Source organism: Natrix helvetica, assembly GCF_964273705.1.
Source record: "Natrix helvetica genome assembly, chromosome: 2".
Taxonomy (NCBI): domain Eukaryota; kingdom Metazoa; phylum Chordata; class Lepidosauria; order Squamata; family Natricidae; genus Natrix; species Natrix helvetica.
Window position 1 is genome coordinate 75,651,516 of NC_138552.1, and position 24,224 is coordinate 75,675,739.

General features: G+C 38.0%; 1 protein-coding gene across 1 annotated transcript in view; it reads right to left on the bottom strand.

Annotated features, from left to right (window-relative positions):
• RFX3 (regulatory factor X3) overlaps window positions 1-24,224 on the bottom strand; it is a 192,687-nt gene that overhangs the window by 47,902 nt on the left and 120,561 nt on the right. Inside the window, exons 5-7 of the mRNA XM_081942899.1 lie at window positions 18,879-18,953; window positions 9,141-9,322; window positions 1,654-1,773 (exon numbers count right to left, since the gene is read on the bottom strand). Of these exons, the coding sequence (XP_081799025.1) occupies window positions 1,654-1,773; window positions 9,141-9,322; window positions 18,879-18,953 (377 nt within the window). The remainder of the gene's footprint in view (window positions 1-1,653; window positions 1,774-9,140; window positions 9,323-18,878; window positions 18,954-24,224) is intronic.

Here is a 24,224-nt window from a genome sequence, read left to right on the forward strand (position 1 = left end):
TAATTTTTTTCTCTCTTTCTTTTGAAATACTTGGGACCAGCTTATCTAGTGAAACTGAGGAGATTTAGAACAATCAAAAGTACCTTTTTCACACAGGGTTTGAATACCCTCTGGAATTCTTGCAGAAAGGAGCACTGAAATATTTCTAGCAGGAAAAGAGTAGCAAGAGAAAAGTGTATCTCCATCTCCTACTTGCAATCACTCTAGAGATGTTTTTCCCACTCGCGGAACTGGGGTGGTCATGGCCGGCGCATGATGCATCTGGCCCGTGGGCCACCAGTTTGACACCCCTGCCCTAGAGGCAGCTGAGGACAAAATAGAATCCTGGACTGGATGAACTTTGATGTGAACCAACAGGGCTATTCTTATTTTTCATGCAACTGTTTCACAGATATATTCTGATTAAGTCACTTTTTTTTTGGTTAGACTGGTATCCTAAACCCGGAGTAGCATAATTTCTATAGTCATTTAAAAACAGTCTCTTTCAATCCTCTAATCACATGAAAGATTTTGCCAAGATGAGAGGATTCCATTAAGATAAAATACTGAGAATGTAAGAAATTCTTTTTATGGAAAGAATAGTATCATATATGATTATTGTGGTTGGTTGCACAATCAACCAGATATTTACACCAAATTTGGCATTTTTAATCCACCTATCAAGTCCTTCCCAAGAACCAGGGATAGTCAGATTAATATTATTAATTTCAAACAAGGCACATATTTCCTAGCAGTAATATCTCCTTCAATTTAAACATGTCTCTCAGTGACTCCACAGGCATACCTACGTAGTTGGGTGTGGGTTTTTTTTGTTTTTTTTTGCAACAATACACAAAGTTGGGGAGAAAGGTTTGCTAACACCTTGAAGATAGGCTCAGTTCAGTGGTGAGAAATGTAAGGAAAAATGAGGAAAAATTAGATGCAAAGGAGCACGGCAGTAATGCTTGTGAGAAGAATCCAAGTGCCCTGGATTAAGCATGAGCCAACAATGTGGCACTACTGCCAATAAAGCCAATGTAGTTTTGGGCTACATCAATGGAGGCACAGTGTCAAAATCACAGGAAGTGATAGTACCACTCTGCTCCACTGGTCAGACTGCACCAGGAATGCCATGTCCAGTTCTGATTGCTACAGTATAGGTAGTAATCACTTAACAACCATTCATTAAGTTAGGTGCAAAAGGCCAATAGCTGCCTCAGCATGTCTTGTCAACAGCAGCAGAAAGAAGACGGCAAGAGTTAGCTGGGAGCAGCAGAGGTAGGCAGTGCAAGACGGCCAACAGGGCAGAGATAGGAGGGAAGATAGGTGAGTGGGGGAACTGAAGTGGAGGCAACTGTGGCAGTGCAGGAGAAGTACGAGGTCCTTGCCTAACAACCGCAACTGGGATCACTGGACCAGCAGTTGCTAAGCAGTGCGGTCACATGTTATTTTGCTTAACAACTGCTTCATTTAAAGATAGAAATTCCAGGCCCATTTAAAGTAGCTAAGCAAGGACTGTCTATACATATCCAAAACATTCCACTTCTCAAAATCCATGATTGTTAGTCCTGTCCCTCCAGTTTATCTGTCATGCAATTCAGATACTGCAATGTCCTCTCCCTACAAACATTGAAATCTACTAAATGCAAAATACTTATTTTAAGAATACATTACCTTTGTTTCTGCTGCATGGGTTGTTGTCTCATAGCCATATATTGCATGTCCTCTTGTAGTCGATTAAGAGGAGAGTCTGGCTTGACACGAATCCCATAGTAATGATATTTGGAATTCCCCCTTTGGGAAAAAGCAACCAACAATCAATAGACAACCACTGGGATGTTGTTGAAATAGCACAGATCCTGAGCTATGTTAGCATTAAGGCTGTTTCCAAAGAGGCAGTTATCAGAGCAGTGGCTGGTATTCCAATTCTCCCTTCTAAGCAAAACAAAAGGTAACAAGCAGAAGATACCATATCAGCACACACTCACAAACATATCTGAGATTTATTTGGGTTACTAACACACTTGTCTTTCATAGCCATCCAAACAAAGCTCCTGTTTGGGATTCTAACTACAGGTAGCTGGCCATGGTGAAATCCTGTATTCCATAAAGCTATTCACATATTCCAACTGTACTCCATGGTTTCTGGAGACCATTGAGCATATTCACTTCTCACAGGGACATTTAGAGAACATGAAAAAAGCAATACTAGATAAGTTTAGCATCCTGTTTCCATAGCAGCCAAAGAACTATCTACAGAGGAAACCATAACCTGAATGGTATATGAATGGTATAGAATATGAACCTGAATAAGATGATAATATTTTTCTCATTTATAGTCCTATATGAAGGCAATACTTTTTAACTTGCTTACTGTCCTTTACAACTGACACTCAGAATGACTTGTAGTTATTAATAACTTTATGGAACCCCTTGTTAGTTGTGTATAATATGCTGCATAATTCTGCATGTTGGCTGTCTGGATTTGTCATCTTGTTTGTTTATTCTGCATTTTTCTTTATCCTATTATATTTTATCAGTTTTTCCTGTACTGCAAGCTGTCCAGAGTCGATTTGGAGTCAGGTGGCACCAAAATAAATGGAATCAAATAAATAAATAAATTTACCCTCCATAAATTGATACAATGCCCTCTAGTGCACAATGGGTCAATATTTTCTATAATCTATCTGCCCCGTCCCCATATCCTCTTTCCTATTCAGTCACCGTCTATGGATATTCTTAATCATCCAGATCATGGTTGTCCCAAAGCTGCTTTTTACCAAAGGCAACTGGACTTTGTTTTATTTTATTTTTTTGAAAACATTTTGCTTTTTATCCAAGAAGCTTCTTCAGTTCTCATAGTCCATCACCACTAGCTCGGGCATGTCTTGAAAATGTGGTTTGTATGTCTGCAGTGTTTCTGATCCTAAGTATATTTGAATGATTCAATTTCTGTATACTGCACCTGCAGATAGAGCCTTTTTATCATGCTTGAAGTTTATTTAAAACCATAATAACAAAAGCAGAGTTGAAAAGAATAGTTAGATCAAGATGTTATTACCCAATCCAAGATATTAGTACGACTACCTATTGGTAACATAGCCAGAGAAGTTCTTAGACAAATAAATTCTTTCAAAGATGCGTTTTACCCAAATAAAAACAAAAAGGATTCCAAAGAAGTGGGAAAAATACTTTATGAGGTATATGGAAAGGAATTATAAGACAAACATTATATATATATATATATATATATATATATATATGTATGTATGTATGTATGTATGTATGTATGTATGTATGTATGTATATGTATATGTATATGTATATGTATATGTATATGTATATGTATATGTATATGTATATGTATATGTATATGTATATGTATATGTATATGTATATGTATTTGTGTTACAACCCCTGGTATGACTAAATATGGGAGGAAGGCCACTACTCCCTCTTTCTGTCCTTCGGCTTATCACAGAAGACCATGCAGGCAGAAAACCATATTTTTATTTTTACTGTTGCCTTTTTATATTTGTGTTGTATTTGTACTGATAAATAATATATATACAGCCCAGGTTCTAATCCCAGCTGATGAGAGCTAATTAGCTCGAAATAGATATATCCTAGTCTCCCTTTATTTATTTATCAGTACAAATGCAACACACACACACACACACACACACACATATGTTTTCGTAGATTTTCACGGGTGTAGGTATGCTGGTTTTGTTGTATTCGGGTCTTTTCCCGTGTAAGGTTGAGATTGTCTTTGCAACATTTTGGCAACGTTGGCTAGGGCTGGTTTCCAGATGTTTGGTAGGCGGGAGGTATCAAACTTACAGAAAGACGGCAGCTCCGTTCCCATTTTAAACCCACATTTTGAGCCCACGCTTGAAGATGGCAGGTGAGATCCTGCCGAAACGTTGCAAAGACAATCTCAACCTTACACGGGAAAAGACCCGAATACAACAAAACCAGCATATATATATATATCACACCTGCCATCTTCAAGCTGTGGGCTTAAAATGGGAACGGAGCTGCCGTCTTTCTGTAAGTCTTGGTGGGAGGGGATGGGGTGGTGGCTTTGTTTCAGTAAGTGGAATGATTGGTTGTGTGGTTGTATCATGATTGGTAGATTGGTGCTGATTGGTGCAGGTTGTGTGTGCATTGTTGTTTTGTATTTTAACGGCTTGGGTGGTGGGTGGTGTTCGTTTGTTGGCTAGGGCTGGTTTCCAGATGTTTGGTAGGCGGGAGGTATCATCACGTTTGTTCATGCTGTGGGGGTGTTTCTCTATTTCGATGGCTTCCATGATTATTCTCTTGTGGAGGTGTTCTGTTTTGGAGATTAACCTGGCTCCTTCAAAGTTGATTTCGTGTCCTGTAGCTTTAAGGTGCTGGAAAAGGGAAGAAGTTTTTTCTTTTTTTCTTACTGCATTTTTGTGTTCTGTGATGCGTGCATTTATTCTCCTGTTTGTTTGCCCTATGTATATTGCTGGGCAGATTTTGCATGGTATTTCGTAGACTCCTTGGTTTTCTAGCTGGATTTTGTCTTTGGGGTTTCTTAAGATGTTGGCTATTTTTTGGTCAGTGGTGAAGGCTGTCCTGATATTGTGTTTGTGGAGAATTTTGCTGATTTTATCTGTGGTGCCTTTGATGTAGGGGAGGAGGGCGATGCCATTTTCCTGTTCTGTATCTTGGTTTTTTGGGGGAGTCTCCTTTTGGATTAGGTTGGTGATTGTTTTTCTTTGGAATCCATTGGAGATTAATACATTTGTGAGTTTGTGTAATTCAGTTTTCAGGTGGTCTTTGTCGGCTAGGCGTTTGGTTCTGGAGATGAGGGTCTTGGCTACAGAGTTGATCTGTGCAGGGTGGTGATGGGATTGTGCATTTAAGTAGCGGTTGGTGTGTGTTTTTTTCTGGTAGATGGTGTGTCCTAGGGAGCCATTGGGTTTTTTGTAGATTAGGACATCCAGAAAGGGAAGTTGGTTGTTTGCTTCTATTTCCATGGTGAATTGTATTTTGGGGTGTAGGTTGTTGAGATGTGTGAGGAAGTTGTCCAGTTTTTCTTTTCCATGTGGCCAAATCACGAAAGTGTCATCAACATATCTAAGCCAGAGTTTGGGTTTGTGTTCAGATTTGTCTAAGGCATTGGTTTCAAAATGTTCCATGTATAAGTTTGCAATGACAGGAGAGAGGGGTGATCCCATGGGTGCTCCTTCTATCTGTTTGTATCTTTGTCCATTATGGATGAAGTATGTGTTGGTTAGGCAGTGGTTGGTCAGGTCTAGGATGTGTTTAGGGGGGTTGTGTTTTTTCTGGATGGCTGTCAAGGCTTCTTTTATGGGCACCTGGGTGAAGAGGGATATGACGTCGAAACTCACAAGTAGGTCACTGGGTTGTAAGTTTTGTTTCTTTGTTGTTTCTATGAAGTGGAGTGAGTTTTGTACGTTTGAGGTGATGGATTCTGCGTAGGGTTGGAGTTGTTTGGCGAGGAATTTGGCAAGGTTCTGTAGAGGTGAGCCTATGGAGCTGACTATGGGTCTGAGTGGTGTTCCTTCTTTGTGTATCTTGGGGAGTCCATAGAGTTTGGGGCATCTGGAAGATTTCTCTCTGGGGATGATTCTTTGCTGGATCTCTTCACTGATGGCAGAGGCTTTTATTTTGGATTTGGTGGTTTTTTCCAGGTAGGTGGTGGGGTCTGTGTTTATAGGTTTGTAAGCAGGGTCTTGGAGTAGGTTGGATAGTTTGGCTTGGTAGTCAGATGTGTTCATCACCACTGTGGCGTTTCCTTTGTCTGCTGGGAGAATGATTATGTTGTTGTCTTTCTTCAGGTTGGAGAGTGCTTTTTCTTCTTGTTGCTGTAAGTTGCTTCTGGGTGGATTACTGGAGCAAAGGACGTTGCTGACTGCAAGTCTGATTTTATTGGCTTCATCTGCGTTGATTTTGATGAGTGTAGCTTCAACTCCGCATATGATGTCTTCAGTGGGGATGCGTTTAGGGGCAACTGCAAAGTTGAATCCTCTGGAAAGGACATTGGTTTCAGCTGTGGTGAGGGTTCTGTCTGATATGTTGTGTACTGTTTGTTTCATGAGTTGCTGAGGAGGGGGGTTAGGCTTCTGTCATTTTTCTAGTCTGTAGAGTTTGTTGGAGTGTTTTTCTGTCTTATAGAAGGTTTCTTTTTCTGCTCTCCAAACAAACAGGAGAATAAATGCACGCATCACAGAAGATACCTATATATATATTTGTTTTCGTAGATTTTCACGGGTGTAGGTATGCTGGTTTTGTTGTATTCGGGTCTTTTCCCGTGTAAGGTTGAGATTGTCTTTGCAACGTTTCGGCAGGATCTCACCTCCCAGCGCTCCCACGCTTGAAGATGGCAGGTGAGATCCTGCCGAAACGTTGCAAAGACAATCTCAACTTTACACGGAAAAAGACCCGAATACAACAAAACCAGCATATATATATATATATATGTGTGTGTGTGTGTGTGTGTGTGTGTGTTTTCGTAGATTTTCACGGGTGTAGGTATGCTGGTTTTGTTGTATTCGGGTCTTTTCCCGTGTAAGGTTACCTTACACGGGAAAAGACCCGAATACAACAAAACCAGTATGTATGTATGTATGTATGTATGTATGTATGTATGTATGTATGCATGTATGTGTATGTATATATATATATATATATATATATATATATATATATATATATATATATATATATATATATATATATATATATATATATATATATATATATATATATATATATATGTTGTAATTGTACTGATAAATAAATAAAGGGAGACTAGGATAGATCTATTTCGAGCTAATTAGCTCTCATCAGCTAGCCATACCCTTACTGGGATTAGAACCCGGGCTGTATATATCTTAGGCAGGAGTCTTAACCACTAAGCCACGGGTTCTTTTCCTTATCAGTTGAGCCAGGGAAATAGGTATGTATTTGTGTTACAACCCCTGGTATGCCTAAATATGGGAGGAAGGTCACTACTCCCTCTTTCTGTCCTTCGGCTTATCACAAAGACCATGCAGGCAGAAAACCATATTTTCATTTTTACTGTTGCCTTTTTATATTTGTGTTGTAATTGTACTGATAAATAAATAAAGGGAGACTAGGATAGATCTATTTCGAGCTAATTAGCTCTCATCAGCTAGCCATACCCTTACTGGGATTAGAATTAGTGGTTAAGACTCCTGCCTAAGATATATACAGCCCGGGTTCTAATCCCAGTAAGGGTATGGCTTGCTGATGAGAGCTAATTAGCTCGAAATAGATCTATCCTAGTCTCCCTTTATTTATTTATCAGTACAATTACAACACAAATATAAAAAGGCAACAGTAAAAATAAAAATATGGTTTTCTACAGTGAAAGACATATAAGTAGTATGTAACAAAAAGCAATGACTCCCTAAAATTAGCACTCAGTCTCCAAAAGTAGAAAATGAAATAACGATAAGCAGCGTATTATAGTCTTGTCTTGCCTTAGAACCTGGCCTGGACCTCCATAGCTACTAAAACAATCATGTTAAGGCAATGCCCAACCCTAACAAGTGCAGAAACATTTGGAGGGAGGCAAAGGTTGAATGCCAATTTACAAAGTTTAAGACTTTGTATTTGTTATATAGAATTGCTATCAAAAACTTATTTATGTGGCTATATCAACTTGCACAGTCTAGGAGGGGTGGTGGTGGTTAATCCAGGCCAGCAGAATATATGTCTATTACAGGTAGTCCCAATTTACAGCTATTTGTTCAGGAACTGTTCAAAGTTACAACGGCACTGAAAAATATGACTTATGACTGTTTTTCATACTTATGACTGCTGTAGCATTTCCACTGGGATGCTTGGCAACTGTCATGTATTTATGATAACTGCAGTGTCCCGGGGTCATGCAATAGCCTTTTGCAGCCTTCTGATAAGCAAAATCCATGGGGAAGTCAGATTCACTTAACAGCCATGTTACTAACTTAACAACCGAAGTGATTCACTTTAAAATTGTGGCAAGAAAGGTCGTAAAATGGGGCAAAATTTACTTAACAAATGTTTCACTTAGCAGCATTGGGCTCTATTGTGGTTGCAAGTTTAGGACTACCTGTATTTAGACAATTATTCTATATGTATTGGTAGAACATTATTATTAAAAGAATCAATAGGTGTGGATAGATCAGTTTTATAAGGAAGACATGTACAAAGTGACTCTCCAAGGATTTTTGTTTGTGACCACTGGAGTTAGGGGCAAGTAATGAGATGGCAATTTGTTTATATCAAATTATTCATAAAGACTGAAGTAGCTGAATAAACTTAAAATAGCAGATGCAATTTAATGTAATTAAATGTAACATGATCTACACTAGAGCATAAAACCCAAACCTCAAAAACTTACTAATGTGCTTTGAACTAGCAGTAATTATCCTCCCCTTTGAGTTATGGGGAAAAGTTAAGTCAACTTTTAAAAAACTCTGCCAGGCAGCAATAAATCCTAAGTCACAAATCACTACAAAGGACTCTAAAAATTACATTTCCAATAAGTGAATCCATTGTGTAGTGCAAACACTTTGGGGATATTGTGCACATTTTCAGCCACTAGGTCTCCAAAATAAAATAGTTGGAAAGCTGGTAAAGGTACATAAAATGTCCCCAAATTATTAGATGTCTAAAGTATTACACTACAGAAGACCATAGTATCTGTAGCTTAGAAAAAGGTCATAAAGGGGAAATGAAAGCATGCTTAGGATAGAAAATGCAGACAATATGTTTCTCTCTTTCTCATATTACTCATCTGAGTTACATACTGAAAAAATATGCAATAACATTCAGGACAATTTAAAAAGAAATACATTTTTATACAAGAAAAAAAAATTGCACCAATTTTTTTTGAAAGTCTGTCCAAAAACACATGCATGCAGCATACAGCTATCAATGACAATTATTCCCTAAGTGATTTTACTGCAGTTGCAGACTCAATGCCATAAATACTATTTCCTCAAATTATAGTGGAAAAAGGCTATGCAACTTGTTGATCAGACTTTGACTTGAGCTAATGAGATTCCTTTTACATGCTAATGTTGGCCTCAATGCATTACAGTTGCTCTTAGATGAAGTAATACTTATACCCCAAACCTTGATTTTCTTACACCAACCTGGTTCCCAATCTTCTGGTCCGTAGGCCCATGAAAATTGACCGTATGAGTTTTCCAAAAGAAGCAGCATTGACAGGGTCCAATTTATGCTCCTGACAGTGTCTCAAGTAATGGTTGTAGAGAGTGCTTCTGGGAAGGCTCACCCCTTCTGCTGTTTCATAGTTGTCTAAAAGCCATTGAAGCTATTTCAATTTAGGGACAAAGAAAAAAATAAGACAAGTTCAAAGAACAATTAAGAGGCTTCATTAGAGATTAAATAATAGTTATTGTCTGAACTAGCCCCCTCTTCCAACCCCAGGATAATTATCTCAAGCTTAGTGTATTACTTCATTATAACTTTACAGATAATGGGGAAAAAGCAGAATCCACTTATGACTCCAGACAACACTAAATACTTCAACAAAATAACTGCAATTTCATTTAAAGTGAAATAATATATACTTAGAGAAAAAGTGTTAGCCCTTGAGAAAATGTAAGCAATACTGAAGGTAGTTTATACAAGCCAAATAGGAATGGTATTTATGAAGTGAATATAGTTCTATGTGGTATGGGGTTAGCCCATTTAAGGCTATTGCACAATTCTACTGGAATAATAATTATATTTTGCTTTGCTAAAGAGCAAAATCCGTCTTTACAAATGATAAAGTATTTAATTTCTCTGAAAATTTCATTTGGCCCTATGAGCTATTTCTCTCAATGATTTCATTTATTTCACATGTGAAACAAGGCAGGTCTATGTTAATAATTGCATGTTCATTTAGAGTTCATTTATCAATGGCGAAAGCAAAAAAAGTCAATTCCATAACATCTAAAATTGGCCACCTTTATGATGAGAGAGCAACACAAAATATATTGTTTAATAAAAATCTCGTTAGCTATTTCATTAAAGCTATGCTATAGCTTTAATGAAATGGAAACGCTTAGAAAGGGTTAGGGTTCCTTGATTAAGCAAAACTCTAAATTTCCCAAAACTTTGAAGGTAAAAATGGCATGTCTTCAAAGAGTAACCCCCCCCCCCCTTTCACATGACTCTGCAGAGTTACTGTAAAGATTCAGCTGACAACAGGTGGTTCTAGTGCATCTCTGTTTGGGGGGTGAATCATTCAATCACACTATCAAAAGAGACAAGTAAAAATAACACATTTTGTAGCACACTAGCCAGAATAAGGTGACATCTGAGTAAATCATGCACAGATGCAATAGAAAGCTTAGAGGTAGTATTAATTGCTGCTGCTGCTCTTGTTGTTATTTCTAAAAGTTCCTTTGCCAGCAGCATAATGGAATAACACATTCACTTAATTATCTAGGGGTTTTTAAATACTGTATTTTAATTGTTTTATTTATCAGCCGACCTCCTCCTTGTGTATGTCTCGGTATATGTCGGTATATGTCTCTGTTATATGTTTGTTCTGTCCACATATTTATTTCATATGTTTCATTGTACGCCGCCCCGAGCCCTTCGGGAGAGGGTGCGGCTAAGAAATAAATATTTATTATTATTATTATTATTATTTCTCTATTCCCAGTAGCAGCAGAGGAAAATATATATATGTGTGTGTGTGTGTGTGTGTGTGTGTGTGTGTGTGTGTGTGTTACAACCCCTGGTATGCCTAATAAAGTCTCCCTTTATTTATTTATCAGTACAAATACAACATGAATTTATTATAAAACGCCAAGCAATCTGATGTATAAGCAGCACCCATCTGTGTTAAGTCCCTTGGAAAAGTGAATTACTGCATATAAAGCAATAGAATTTGCATTGCCTATAGTGGTGATGAACTAGAGCTGTTAATTCACTCCAGTCATCAGACAACTTTGAATGTCAAAACTCCCCAAAGCAACTAAGGGGTCTCTCCTTATCAGTCTTGACACTTGTTAAAGTGTCACTAATGCATACGTTCCTGACTATTAAGAGAAAAAAAATAATGCCAATATTAAAAACTCTTTTAAAAAATCCAGTTGGCAGTAGAATTATACATACAGTGAAATGATCCAGGCTATTAAGTACAAGTAATCCTAGACTCTATAAACCGCTTACAGAAGACTGTAAAGTACTGTGAAGCGGTACATAAGTCCTAAATTGCTAATGCTTTTATTTTGTTTAATGATGGTCAGGAATTACAATAACCTTGAAAAGCCCATCATATGGGCTTTGGCATATGACAGGCCCTAAACACATCCAGCTGTTGTACAATATTTCTATGGTTACATGTTTGTGATCTGGGTGTTTGGCAACCTGTTCGCATTTATGACTGGTTGCTGAGTGCTCTGTGATCCTGTGATGTCATGCACACGATGACATCATCCACATAGAATGGAGCTGAACTCTTTTGGCGGGGTGCAGAAATAGAGCTCAAATCCCGAGGGAGGATTGGAATTCAGCAGGAAGGATTTCCAGTTCCTGAGGGGAGAGGCAGTGTGTTGAGGAAAGGAGTGCAGGGTGCCGTCTGACAGTATCCATTTAGGGACTGAAAAATTCAGTATGGATTTCAGCAGGGAGAATTTTCAGTGGTCTCCCCCATCCCTCACGTGACACCCTACACTCCTTACCTTGGATTTAGCCCATTTAATGACCTGTGAGGTTGCTTAATGACCTCAACCAGGAGTGCCAGGATTATGTTTGTTGAGCAAAGCAGTCACGTGACATCTTGCTTAATGACCACTTCACTCAACGACCAAGATCTTGGTTTCAAATGGGGTCATAAATCAAAGAGGACCTGTACAGCAAGCCTGGTAAAAATTCTGCTGCATCTCTGGCAATTATAATAAAAACTTTATGGGAAATCAGTGTATTCAAGATCAAAGAGATGAAAAGAGCTAATGAAAATAGTCACACGTTAAAATTAGAAAGGTGGATTTAAAGGAGTTCCATTTTTGATTTAGCATGCTGTGCACTTTTTCCCCATGCTGCCATAAAAGCACCACTTTAATCAAGTCAATGGAACAGAATAATGGGTGCTATTTGCTGTTGTATAGTCTACCTGCTCATTGCAGATCATCTTTAGCAGAGATACACAACCCCTAAGCTTCTCAACTGCTCTCTCTAATAACCAGCAGTATGAGTTTCCTACACAAAAGAAGAATAGTTTTCAACAGTGAAAATGAAGTTTATAGAGAATAATCTGAAGGTGCCAATATACATTCTGTTAGCTTTATTGTAATTGACAATAGTATTAAAACATACAAACATTTGATTTTGTCTGCTTACTTAAAATTATTATAATTTATTTATTTTATTTATTTATATTTGGTGCTTCTAGACCGCCCCCTCTCCCAGAAGCAATCTTATTGGTATCTTTCAAATACTAACAGTTTTAGGAATATGAGCAATGCTGCACTGTCAAGCTCAAAACTTTGACAATACTACATACCAAATAAACCTTGATTGTAATTTTGGAAGGGCAGCTACCGTGTTTTCCCCAAAATATGACATGTTCTGATAAAAAGGCCATGCCACATTTTTCTGGTGGGCAAAAATATAAGGCCTCCCCTGCAAATAAGCCCCCTGGACAACTCCCACCTCTGACCAGGCACAGCGCCGCTCACCAACCTAGCAGTATCCCAAAGGTGCCAAGCCGTGGGAACCAGGGGGCCAAAGGTGATCGCGTTGCTTGGTGCCTTCAGAATACCGCTAGGTTGGTGAGCGGCGCTGTGCCCAGCTGAAGAGGGGGGTTGCGGGCGGTTGCTCTCTTGCGAACGGGCTCCCAAAGAGCCAAGTACAGCAGCCACCCGGCAAACCCCCTCTCCAGCCAGGCACAGCACCATTCACTGAACTAGGGGTATCACCAAGCCATGTGAGCACCTGTTCGCTGCTGCCCGGCTCTCGTGGCTTGGCGCCTTCGAAATTCCAGTGAATGGCGTTCTGCACGGCTGGAGAAGGGGGTTGCGCGGGCAACTGTTCTGCTCACGTACCTCCGGGCCTCACAATGACCTGGCCCAGCTCTCCCTGCAGAGCCAGGGCACTTCCGCTGCCGCCATCCCAGCATGGCTTTTTCGGCAGCTTCCAAACTGAGTCTTCTGGCAGTGGCCGCTCTGGGCGTACGCTCTATGGTTGCGGGCTGGCTGTCGGCAGAGCGTACAACCATAGAGCATATGCCCAGAGCAGCCACTGCCAGAAGACTTGGTTTGGAAGCCGCCGAAAAAGCCATGCTGGGAGGGTGGTGGCGGTGGCAGTGGAGGTGTCCTGGCTCTGCAGGGAGAGTTGGGCCAGGGCATCGTGAGGCTGGGAGGCGCGTGAGCAAGAGCGGAACAGCTGCTTGCGCAACCCCTCTCTCTAGCCGTGTAGAGCGCCATTCACTGGCATTTCAAAGGCACCAAGCTGCGGGAGCCAGCCGGCGGCGAACAGGCGCTCATGCGGCTTGGTGATACTCCTAGGTCAGTGAATGGCGCTATGCTCAGCTGGAAAGGGGGTTTGCCAGGTGACTGCTCATGAGTGTGGTCGCTTCATGGCTGTTGTGTTGCGCTGCTGCGACAGCGCAACACAGCCATTCACCCATGAGGCTGTGCCCAGCTCTTTGGTAGCCCACTCGCAAGAGAGTAGCTGCCCGGCAACCCAAAACAATAAACCCTTTCCTCATAATAAGGCCCAAGCCATATTTTGTGTGTAAAAAGAAAATAAGACCTTGTCTTATTTTCGGGGAAACACGGTATTAACAACAGTTGACAATTACTGACCGAGCTTACAGTTGGTAAGAAAATTTATTTACCTCCACGCCACAATTCAGCAAGCTCTTTTCCATATCTTTCCTCTGCAACTAAATGCCAGTCTTTTTTATCTCACATTCACTGACTGATCATTTCATGTTTTCATTCTCTGTATAGCTGATCAGAGAATCTGATCTTTAATTGCTATCAGAATGATGATATGGAGCAAAGGAAATCATAATTGTTGTCTTTTATTAAATACACTAATGAACTGAACATGCACCGCTCAAACCAGAAACCAAGAATATTTAATGCACATAATTCATTAAAATTAACCAGAAGGCATTAAAGTATCTATGCTCTTCCTATTTGTGCCAAAATGAATTAATAATGACAAAAGAGAAATTATGCATGTCACTTTTTTTCATCCTAGATGGATCATGAAAAATAAAGCCTTTTCCCACTTTCTGATACCTTCCTGGCAAACTCATCTCTATAGATTTTTTGGCTATGATATGGAAATAAGTTTACCACTAGGCTTCTTCTAAAAAAATTTCTGACTTTTCTCAATCAAGCCTACAATCCTAGTTAAGAGCCGTGGTTGTGCAGTGGTTAGAATGCAGTATTGCAGGCTGCTGACTGCTGATTGTCAACAGGTTGGCAGTTTGATTCTCACTGGCTCAAGGTTGATTCAGCATTCCGTCCTTCCAAGGTCAGTAAAAAGAGGACCCAGATTGTTTGGGACAATATGCTGATTCTATCAACTGCTTAGAGAGGGCTGTAAAATGTTCTGAAGTGGTATAAGTGCGATTGTTATTCCTTGGTGGTCTCCATTTACAGATTAACTAGAGGTACCTCTGCTTAACTTCCCAGCCTAGACAGCTGCTTTCCCAGATAGATGATCCATCTTTAATTAATTCTAAATCCATGTCACTTGCCATAAATATAGCTGACACAGCACAGTCAAGGAATCTTCTTAAAAATGTTGCTACATATTTCACTGACAAAGGATCTTCTGCACTAAATTAAACAGCAAGAAGTTCTATCACAATCAGTACACTATTTTTAAGATATTAATGTAATTAATATAATTCCACATTTGAAACAACAACAAATCAAGAATTAACAAACAGCTGCTCTGTCGCATAATTATAAGTGGATGCAGTGTACAACAGGTCCGAGGAAATAGTAATAGCAACAGTTTATTAATTGATTAATCTTCCAACCATATGAATAAAATGAAATTAAAGTACATGATCTGATTCCAGGATAAAATAGATGAAATAAAATGCAGTGATAAAATACATGTGGTAACATCAAGAGTCAGCATTTCCCTTAGAGAGTACCCCCATTTATTCTATGTATCAGGTTCTTACAGTAGTTCAATGGACCTCATTATAAATTTAGCAATTATGCTTACAATATATAATGAGAGCCTAGGAGGAAATAAGGCAAACTAGGATTCAGATCCCAGTGGGCTGTTCTTTCCAATGAGAATGATAAATACCAAAGCCTAAGGGAGGGGCAGTCAAACAAAACACCAGCAATATTTTCAATGGCTTAGGTAGTATACATGTATGTACTATCATGATATAGCAAGTGATGGAAGTGTCCATATTTGGCCCTGGAATCCAACAACGCAAATCTTGCTCTAGAATAGGCCCTTCTTAAAGATTGTGTCAAACTCATTGACAAGCATTTTTCAAATTGCAAATTTGTTCTAAGACAACGAACTTAAAATATTTTTGGCCAATAGCTTCATGTCAATTTGAACACCAATATCTAGGACTCTGGTTCAAAATTTCTCTTGCCTGGGAGGCCATTGAAAGTAAAATCATGTTGTGATATAACTTTCACAAGTTATATCTGAGCAAATAGGATTCAAATAATCTCAAGCAAGAAACAAATAACTGACAGAGGTTGATGCAGAATTAGTTTATGATTATCATTAGCATTGTAGCTAATCAGAATTTCCTTACTCAGTTGTACCCTACTCTAACTCAGGTACCAGAAATAAGGAATGGACGTCAATAAAAAAGCCACAAAAAGAACAATTTTTAACAATATTTTTTAGGAACTAAACACATAATATGGTCTTAATGTCATTTAAGGTTTTGCTATTGGCACACTCTCCAAAACTGTGAATTAATTGCATGATTCATTATTGTGAAATTCTGTTCCAAAACAAATCTGCAACTGCTACAGTTGCATACAAAGGCTGACATTAAGTGCAATATTTATAATCAATAAAGATACTTCCCTTTCTACCAGTTCTGAATGTTAGTTTTTCATCTCAATTTTTAGGAAAATGTACACAACAGAATAGCACAGTACAAAAATTCAATTTAAATCTAAAATGTTTTATGAAATGTAACTCAAGTCAGAGCAGCTGCTGTTTATTTATTTAGTGCTCACCTTCTCTAAATGATAATCTAATGCCCCAGAGTGAAATATGTATCACAGCAACAAGTTCGTGTAGAAAAGATAGCTCTCTTCCCCACAAGAGATACGTTGGGAGATGGCAGACCTTTTCGGTAGTGGCCCTTGCATCACAGATCATGCCTCCCCTCCGAAGTGCATTTGCTCTTCCTCTGAAGAGAGGTCTGAAATTTATTCTAGTATTCTGTTAAATTCCCCCCCCCCCTCAATTTATTGTAGTCATCTAACTTGGGTAAGGGCGTATTTTTATTTTTTAAAATTATGTTTAAATTTGCAAAGTAAACAAAAAATCACAGGGCCACAGTTTTATGATGCAGTTCTTGTTAGAAATTTTACTAATAAAAACAAAAAAATAAAAATAAAAACAGGTAGTCCTTGATTTATAACTATTCAGTGACCATTAGAAGTTGCAATGAAAGGGAAAACATGATTTATGACCGATTTTCCCATTTAGGATAGTTGCAGTGTCCTGGGGTCATGTGATCCCCATCTGTAAACTTCTCAATCGGCTAAAATAGGCAAAGTCAATGGGAGAAGCCAGATTTGCTTAACAACTATGGCAAAATGTCATGTAATGGGACTAAATTCACTTAACGACTATCCTGCTTAGCAACTGAAATTTTGGGCTCAACTGTGGTTGTAAGTCAGGGACTACCTGTACATTAATACTCAGTGAAGGCTGAATAATTTACAAATTATCTGATTTAGATAACTAAAAATAAATATTGTATAAATTGATTTGTTTTTCAGATAGAGAAGTGTAATAAATTCCATATGTAAGCAATGTAAATTATTACACTAACTTGCAATGGGTAGAAAATAAGGCAACTGACTTTCCAATGTGATATTTAATAAGCAAACAGTAAGTGTGCCTAAAATGCCACAAATTAATTGAGAACATCTATTTGAAATTATTCAAGTGCTCCAGGGCACCAACCAAACCTCTTGCTCTATTTTTCTGTGAAGGAAGGTTAAAGCAAAGCTATGTTATTGTCAGCTTAATATGTGACTTATTAAATATTAATATAATTAATGAATTAAAATTTGGCCCAGTTTACTGTAGGCTCAATAGAATCAGTGGATGGAACCTAACATTTAGAGCTGCGGTGAAACTGTCTCAATCTTGAGCCAATCAAAATTGCTTTTGGTATCATTTTGCCAAATATGCTCTTGACAGTCTGTCAAAAGACATGACTCTACTGATCCTTAAATGATATTCTATAGAAAGGCTGCTGAACCCTCAAAGAACTATTTAGCTTCAATGAAGCTTTGAGTGATGCACCCATCGCAAAGGATGATTTCCAAAGGAAGCCACCCTTTTCTTTTTAACACAAAAGTGCAGCAATTTGGTCTTCTTCTGAGTACCTCTCACAGCCTTTCTGGCCAGAATTCACAGGGTTTTTTTTAAAGGCTGAAATGAATATTCTCTATGGCCTTGAGGAGTCTTTGAGGCTGTAGAAGAAAATCCAGCAACCAGGCTCAGAACTTCCACTCAGCAAACCCAGAACTGACTAGAGGTGCTACTATGCCTGCTGCCAATTATCTACTTAGCCTACTGTAAAGAACGCAAACAAATGGAGTGATATTTTGCCTCCCACCAGCATTAACTGGTAATGTTTTTGGCCACCATGTCTTCTTGCGTGCAGAGGCCAGGAGATTTGCCCATCAATTCTGACAGATCACCTCCTCCAGAATACAATGACCAAGTGTTCTGGCAAATGGGACCTAGGTGACACTGCTGGCTCACCTCGATCAGGTGTTTGGTCAACAAGGCAACCTGAAATATACTATAAAGCCACCTACTAGGTGCATTGAAAGTCTTCCAGACTGAGTGATTTCAATGAATCCTGAACGTAGTTCTGAAGCTATGTAGACTGTAAGCACTTTGACCTGGACTGGTAGAGAAGGTTAGAAGGAACCTTCTCCAACAGTATTTGTTGGAAATATTCAGCCTCTGAATCAGTCCTTGATAGAATCTTCAGTCCATCAAAGGAAAACGTGGCTGTTTCATGCAGCATTTGTACCTTGCTCTAGAACCCCTGTCAAGTAAGCCTAGAATACTGCACATAAATATTGAAAAGGTAGAAATTTGTTCATACTGAAATTGTTTTCTCCATTTCTCTGTACACAAATTAAAAAGCAATTTATATAGTTTAAAAAAAACAACACAGGGACTCAGAGGGTCAAATTGGATGGGGCCAAAACTAAAGCAATAATTGATCAGCAATTTATCTATTTCTTTGTCTTACTACAATTCAATGCAGTTGAGTGGACAAGGTTTTGCTTACATGTAACTTAAACTGTATTTCATCAGAATTATGAGATTTTGCTCCTTCTCAAATGATGATACAATGCCCATGACGCTTGACAATAATGCGAAGATTGTATTAACCTAGAGGTATTCTGACTCTTTCTTCTGAATTGCTTTTAGTGACTCAGGAAACTTAAAAGCAGCCTTCTAAGAGCAGGGAAATCAAACAATTTTGGTGCAGTAACATCTTGCATGGAAAAAAAAAAGCTGCTATGAGAGTTCAAAAGTGGAAAGGAAAATTCAGAAGCTGGGGGAGGGTGACAAAACAAAACAAGCATTTAGAAGACAAGCAAAGCATGCAGAATAAGCAAAGGATTAGCTTACATGAAGAAGAGGCAACTTACATGGCTGTTGAGAAGAGAGCTTCTGTGAGTGGACAGACCATCAGACTTTTGCAGTGTCTCAATCGCCATTTCAATCTGATAATAGATGTCATTAAAAAAAGGGCTCAAGACAAGATAGTAATAAAAGATAACTACAGAAATGTTGATAGATTGCCCCAGTTCAAAAAGAAACCTTAGTTAAAGCAGATATTTTTAACTGATCACAGGCATAATGCCAAATGTTTACGCTAGCAAATTTTGTTATCAGATTTTATGTCTACAAAATTCTTAAGAAAGAACCCCTTTACCCTCAACTTCCAATTCAGGAAAAAGAGAGGAAGATATGATTTTTTGCTAATCCACAATGCAAGCATCTGGGAATTGAGAGCATAGTATGCAACTCATATAAATAGATAAATATCCTAGAAATAGATATGCAGAGAATGTGAAATACTTCAGCCTTACAAACATTCATTTCTAGGACACTTGATCTCAGCAGGACTCATGCTAGCTAAATATGCATAAGAATAAACTTGAAGTGTCAACTTGTTGGATAGACAATATGCACTCAGCACCTCTTGCCATGTGATTATTTTAAAAAATAGTAAACAAGTAGTTTTAATTAACATTAGATTGTTAGCTATAGAGGGGGGAAAATATTCCGGCCTTCTTAGAATGAAGGCAGTTTATCAGAAAAAATGAATTCAAATCTTAACCTAGAATATTTTGCTGCAAAAGTTCCCATTAAACAATCCCCACTTTTTTCAGTTGGAAAAAAACATACTTTGTTCTTTTAAATACAGCATATTAAGGAGCATATTAACAAAACATATAAATATCGGCTACAAGTATAGACGACATGTGGATCCTAGTCTTTATGTAGAATGATTTTATCTAAAGTCCATTTAATAAAAAAGGTTTTACATAGCATAATATAAATGTTCTGTTATATCATACATATTATAAAGTAAAATTTAAAATTAAAAGTCTTTAAGAGAGAAGTCTAAAGAAGCTAGTGTCTGATTCAGAGTAAAAGAAAAAGCAGTACTGAAATTAACTAATAACTGGGGAATGGGATTCCACAAAATAAAGAAAATAGTATCTTTTATTGAATGGTTTCATTCAAAGAGATTGCTTAGGGTATCAGACCATTGCTTTCTAGATAGTAAACTCTGAATTTAATAGATTTTTTTAAACGGAGATGTCAAGGGTTAACACTTGGGTATTAATGCATGAGAAAAATATGCCCTTCCATTGAACTACTGATTTATATATCGAATTGATAAACTTTAATAATGTATTCTTGAAGAAACCCCTTATAATATGTAGTAATCAAATCTAAAATTTAGTGTTTCTGAAGTAATTAATAATATAAAAGGATATAAAATTCTACCAAATGTTTTCTCAAAATATGGTGGCCATATGAAAACAAAAACAAATGGAAACTGGGGGGAAAAGACAAAATCCCAAAACAGAATCTCTTAAAACCACTTGAGAGGATGGGGAAAATATGGTCATGCATGAAGCTATTCATTCTGTTTCTAGCAGTGGAGTGTGGGGCATTCAGTAAGTATCCCAACATATTTACCCGGCCATAATGAAGCAGAATATTTGCTATTATGGCTCCTGACATTTTAGAGTTATAAACATAAAAATCAGCTGCTCTTTGAATCACAACTAGACACTTTCAGTGGCAGTCCTATTTAGAGTATTGTAGTTGTCTAATAAGTTATCCAAAAGGCAGTAAGATTCTGAAATTGCTATAATACACTGCAGATTTGATCTGGGAAACAATGAACCCAATTTCCATTATTGTTTCATATAGACTAGGCAAATTTCCTTAATTTCTATATTTTTTTAAGATCTAGGTACCCCTTCCCCCATTATCAAAATAAAGCATATGACCTGTTGCCTAAAACACTTCAAAGAGTGTGTACGCTATGCATGTCCATAAGTCCCATATTAAAAATATCAAGAATGAAAATGCAATGTTGGGTATAATTAGCTGAATAAGGTATGGTAAATTAAACCTGCTATGTGAAACTATGAAATGAATGCAATTTAATCGAATACAAAGACACCTTCAATAGTTTTCAGACATTATCCTTTCAGAATTTATACCAATATACTTTATACCAGTGATGGCAAACCTATACCACGGGTGCCACAGATGGCACGCAGAGCCATTTGTCAGGACACAAGAGGCATTGCCTGTCAAGTGGCCAGTGCACATGCGCGTGCTGGCCAGCTGACTTCGGCCTTATTTTGAGGCCATTTTTCGCCCTCCGGAGTATTCAAAATGCCTCCGAAGCATGAAAAAACGGCCCTACCGGCAAACCAGAAGTTCGGGAACGGACTTCTGGTTTGCTTGTAGGGCAGGTTTTATCCCTCTGGAACCTTCAGGAGCCTTCACCGGAGGATGAAAAATGGCCCTACGGACAAACCAGAAGTGACTTTTGGTTTGATCATAGGGTCATTTTTTGCCCAACGGAGCCTTTAGGGAAGCCTCCTGAAGGCCCCTGAAAGCTCCGGAGGGCTAAATCCGCCCTATGAGCAAACCGGAAGTTCATTCCCGAAGTTCCGGTTTGCCCGTATGGCTGGTTTTTTGCACTCCGGAGGCTTCAGGGAAGCTCCCTGAAGGGGGGGGGTGTTTCCGTCCTCCCCGGGCTCCTATAAAGCCTGTGGAGCATGGGAAGAGCAAAAAAAGCACGCCAATTTTGGGGTAGCATTGGTGGTACATGCATGTGCACTGGGGTCGTGCGCATAGCATTATGGGTGTGGCATGCCCTCATATGAGCCCCCTGCACTCCTCCCGCTTTTGGCATGCGAGCCAAAAAAGGTTCGCCATCGCTGCTTTATACCTATAAAATTTCTTGCTAAGTTGGGGGCATTCAGTTTCCAAAGTTCACTGAAGAGGTGAACCTCCAGGAGAGGTAGAGCAAATTGAAGACAGCTCTTTGAAAGCAAAGCCAGTAACTATGACAAGGACCAAGAAACCTGTGATAGATCGGTTCCTTGTAACCTCTCCAGATAAAGAGATGATAAAGATCACCCAAGTGTGTTCTGGACAGCGGCTCCCCATGATCAGACTGCGGAGCAGTGGTTTTCTGCAGATTGGGTGCATGGAGATGATGGGATTAATATCTTGCTTGCAGCTGCAGTGAAGATTTTTAATGACACTATGTTTGCAAATCTAATGCCTTTCAGAAATTGCTGGTTAACTACTTCCAGGGAAAAACAAGAAATATTGTAATTTGTACAATAAAATTTTGGCATTAGTTATAAATAACAGTTTTTTGTGGGAAATAGATTCTGCTTTAGCTTTTGCAAGACAAAATAAAGATAAGCAATTTCATGATTTCAAAAAATGGACATTAGAGGGAATGGATATCTTTAGATAGGGAAGATTTACAAGTCTGTAGAATATTGCAAAATATTACAACAATGAAAATATTGAAGGACACTATAGAAAAAATGGAATCAGAAAATAGCATCCACAAAATCAACAATGTCAGTAAAGGTATCTGCTTCTACGGACAGACTATGCCCAAAAGATGTTATTAAAGAAATGACAGCTATAGAACAAATTTTACCTGACAAAATAGAGATGGAATCAAAAATGGATTTCAAATTGACAGGCTAAGAGAATACATTAGAAAAGGAAGTTTCACTGGATTTGCAAAAGAAACTGGCTGAGGTTTTAAAATGTAAAGAGGAAATACAAAAGACAAACCAAGAGACTGACTTGGGAAATTTTTTCCTACTGGATTTACAAAAACTCTGTGTGATGGAACAAAAATAAATTTAGCCTACAACAATATTTGAAGGAATTAAAGATTCAAGCTATTAACAGGTAATCATATAAAGTTGGTTTATTTGATCAAGATTAAAACAAGATATATTGATATTTCTGGGTACTCTTTCTGCACCTTGCTAAGACTGAAAATATGGTGTTTTATGCATTTGTTAATAGGTAACAGATAGGATAAGGGTTTAAGAGATAAATGTTTGCAACCTTAGAGAGAGTAAACGGAGACTAAATTTGTTTATAATTGTGATAAATATTGGAAATAACTTTTTAATATTTATTTTCTCTCTCTAGCATATTTTTACTTTCTTCCTTCTTGCACTTTTCTACTCATTTCTATTTCTTTAAGTATAGATTCTATTAGACTTTACTATCATAATCAAAATTCTTTGAGGAAATAAGTTACATGAATTTATATTACACTTTCTGGTGTGTTTTTATATTTTATAATCATATCTAGCCTTAGTGATTTATTTTTTCTATTATTTCCTTACAAAGTGATATATCAAAAACATTATTTTAAAAAAGTCTTACGTAAATCCACATATTCTAATCCTATAAAAGATGCCAGAAGAAGTAGGCAGGCTTTAATGAAGGTTAGATAGTTAAAGAATTATCCAATCCGTGGCTGCTAACTTACATATATGCAATCAAACCTGAATACCTAACATTTAAGTTTTCAGTGTCAAGATAGCAACAAGGTTTCTTTCTAGTTGCATACATTATTTTGTGATGGCCAAAACTGAATGCTTCAATACATTACAGTATAGCCACAATTATTTTAATTTAAAAATTTCACTTTGAATATAACAAAGTAAAATGTGACTGTTATACTAGCATTAGATATTTCTGCAGTTGCCATTCACTAGTTAGATTACAGCCTTAGGCTTTTTGGAAAAACTCTGAGTAACAATGTATTAAAAGTTTATGCAAATAAATAGTGAATGACCCACTTTTTAATGCCTCAACTCCTATCACTGAACACCAGTCTCTTAGCCATTTTTTCAGAGTGTCTTCATGGTTATCAATTTCAGAAAGTGAAAATTATTATTTTTGCTAAAATATTCACAGAGGATGCTATGTTATATACTAAGGGTGTATTGAAAGGCCATAAATCTGATTAAAGGGAGAAAAGGATTGACAGAAAAGTGCAGTGGTAGAGGACAAAGGGGAAGGAGGAAACAAGAAAGAAATGTTGCGTTGTCATATGCCTTGCCAGTCTGGCCAGCAAAATGGAAATTGGAAAGTGTGTGTGTGTGTATGTGTGTGTGTGGCAGGGGGTATGTTTGACATTTAAAAAACCCCACATCTCTAACCCAACTACTCCCAAGTTGGAAATAAATAGGCTAAAATAGACTGCAAAATTCAATTCTGGAATGTGTGACACATCAAGTTGCTTGATGTGAAGAGAATATTCCACACTCACAAAGCCCTAGCGGAGAGTGGTTATTATATAAACCACTAAAATATCAGAGAAGAATGATCAGGTTTTCTCAACAAATTAATATTAAGCTAAAACAGAATAAAAAAACTTTGTAAGTGAATATAGGAAGTTCATG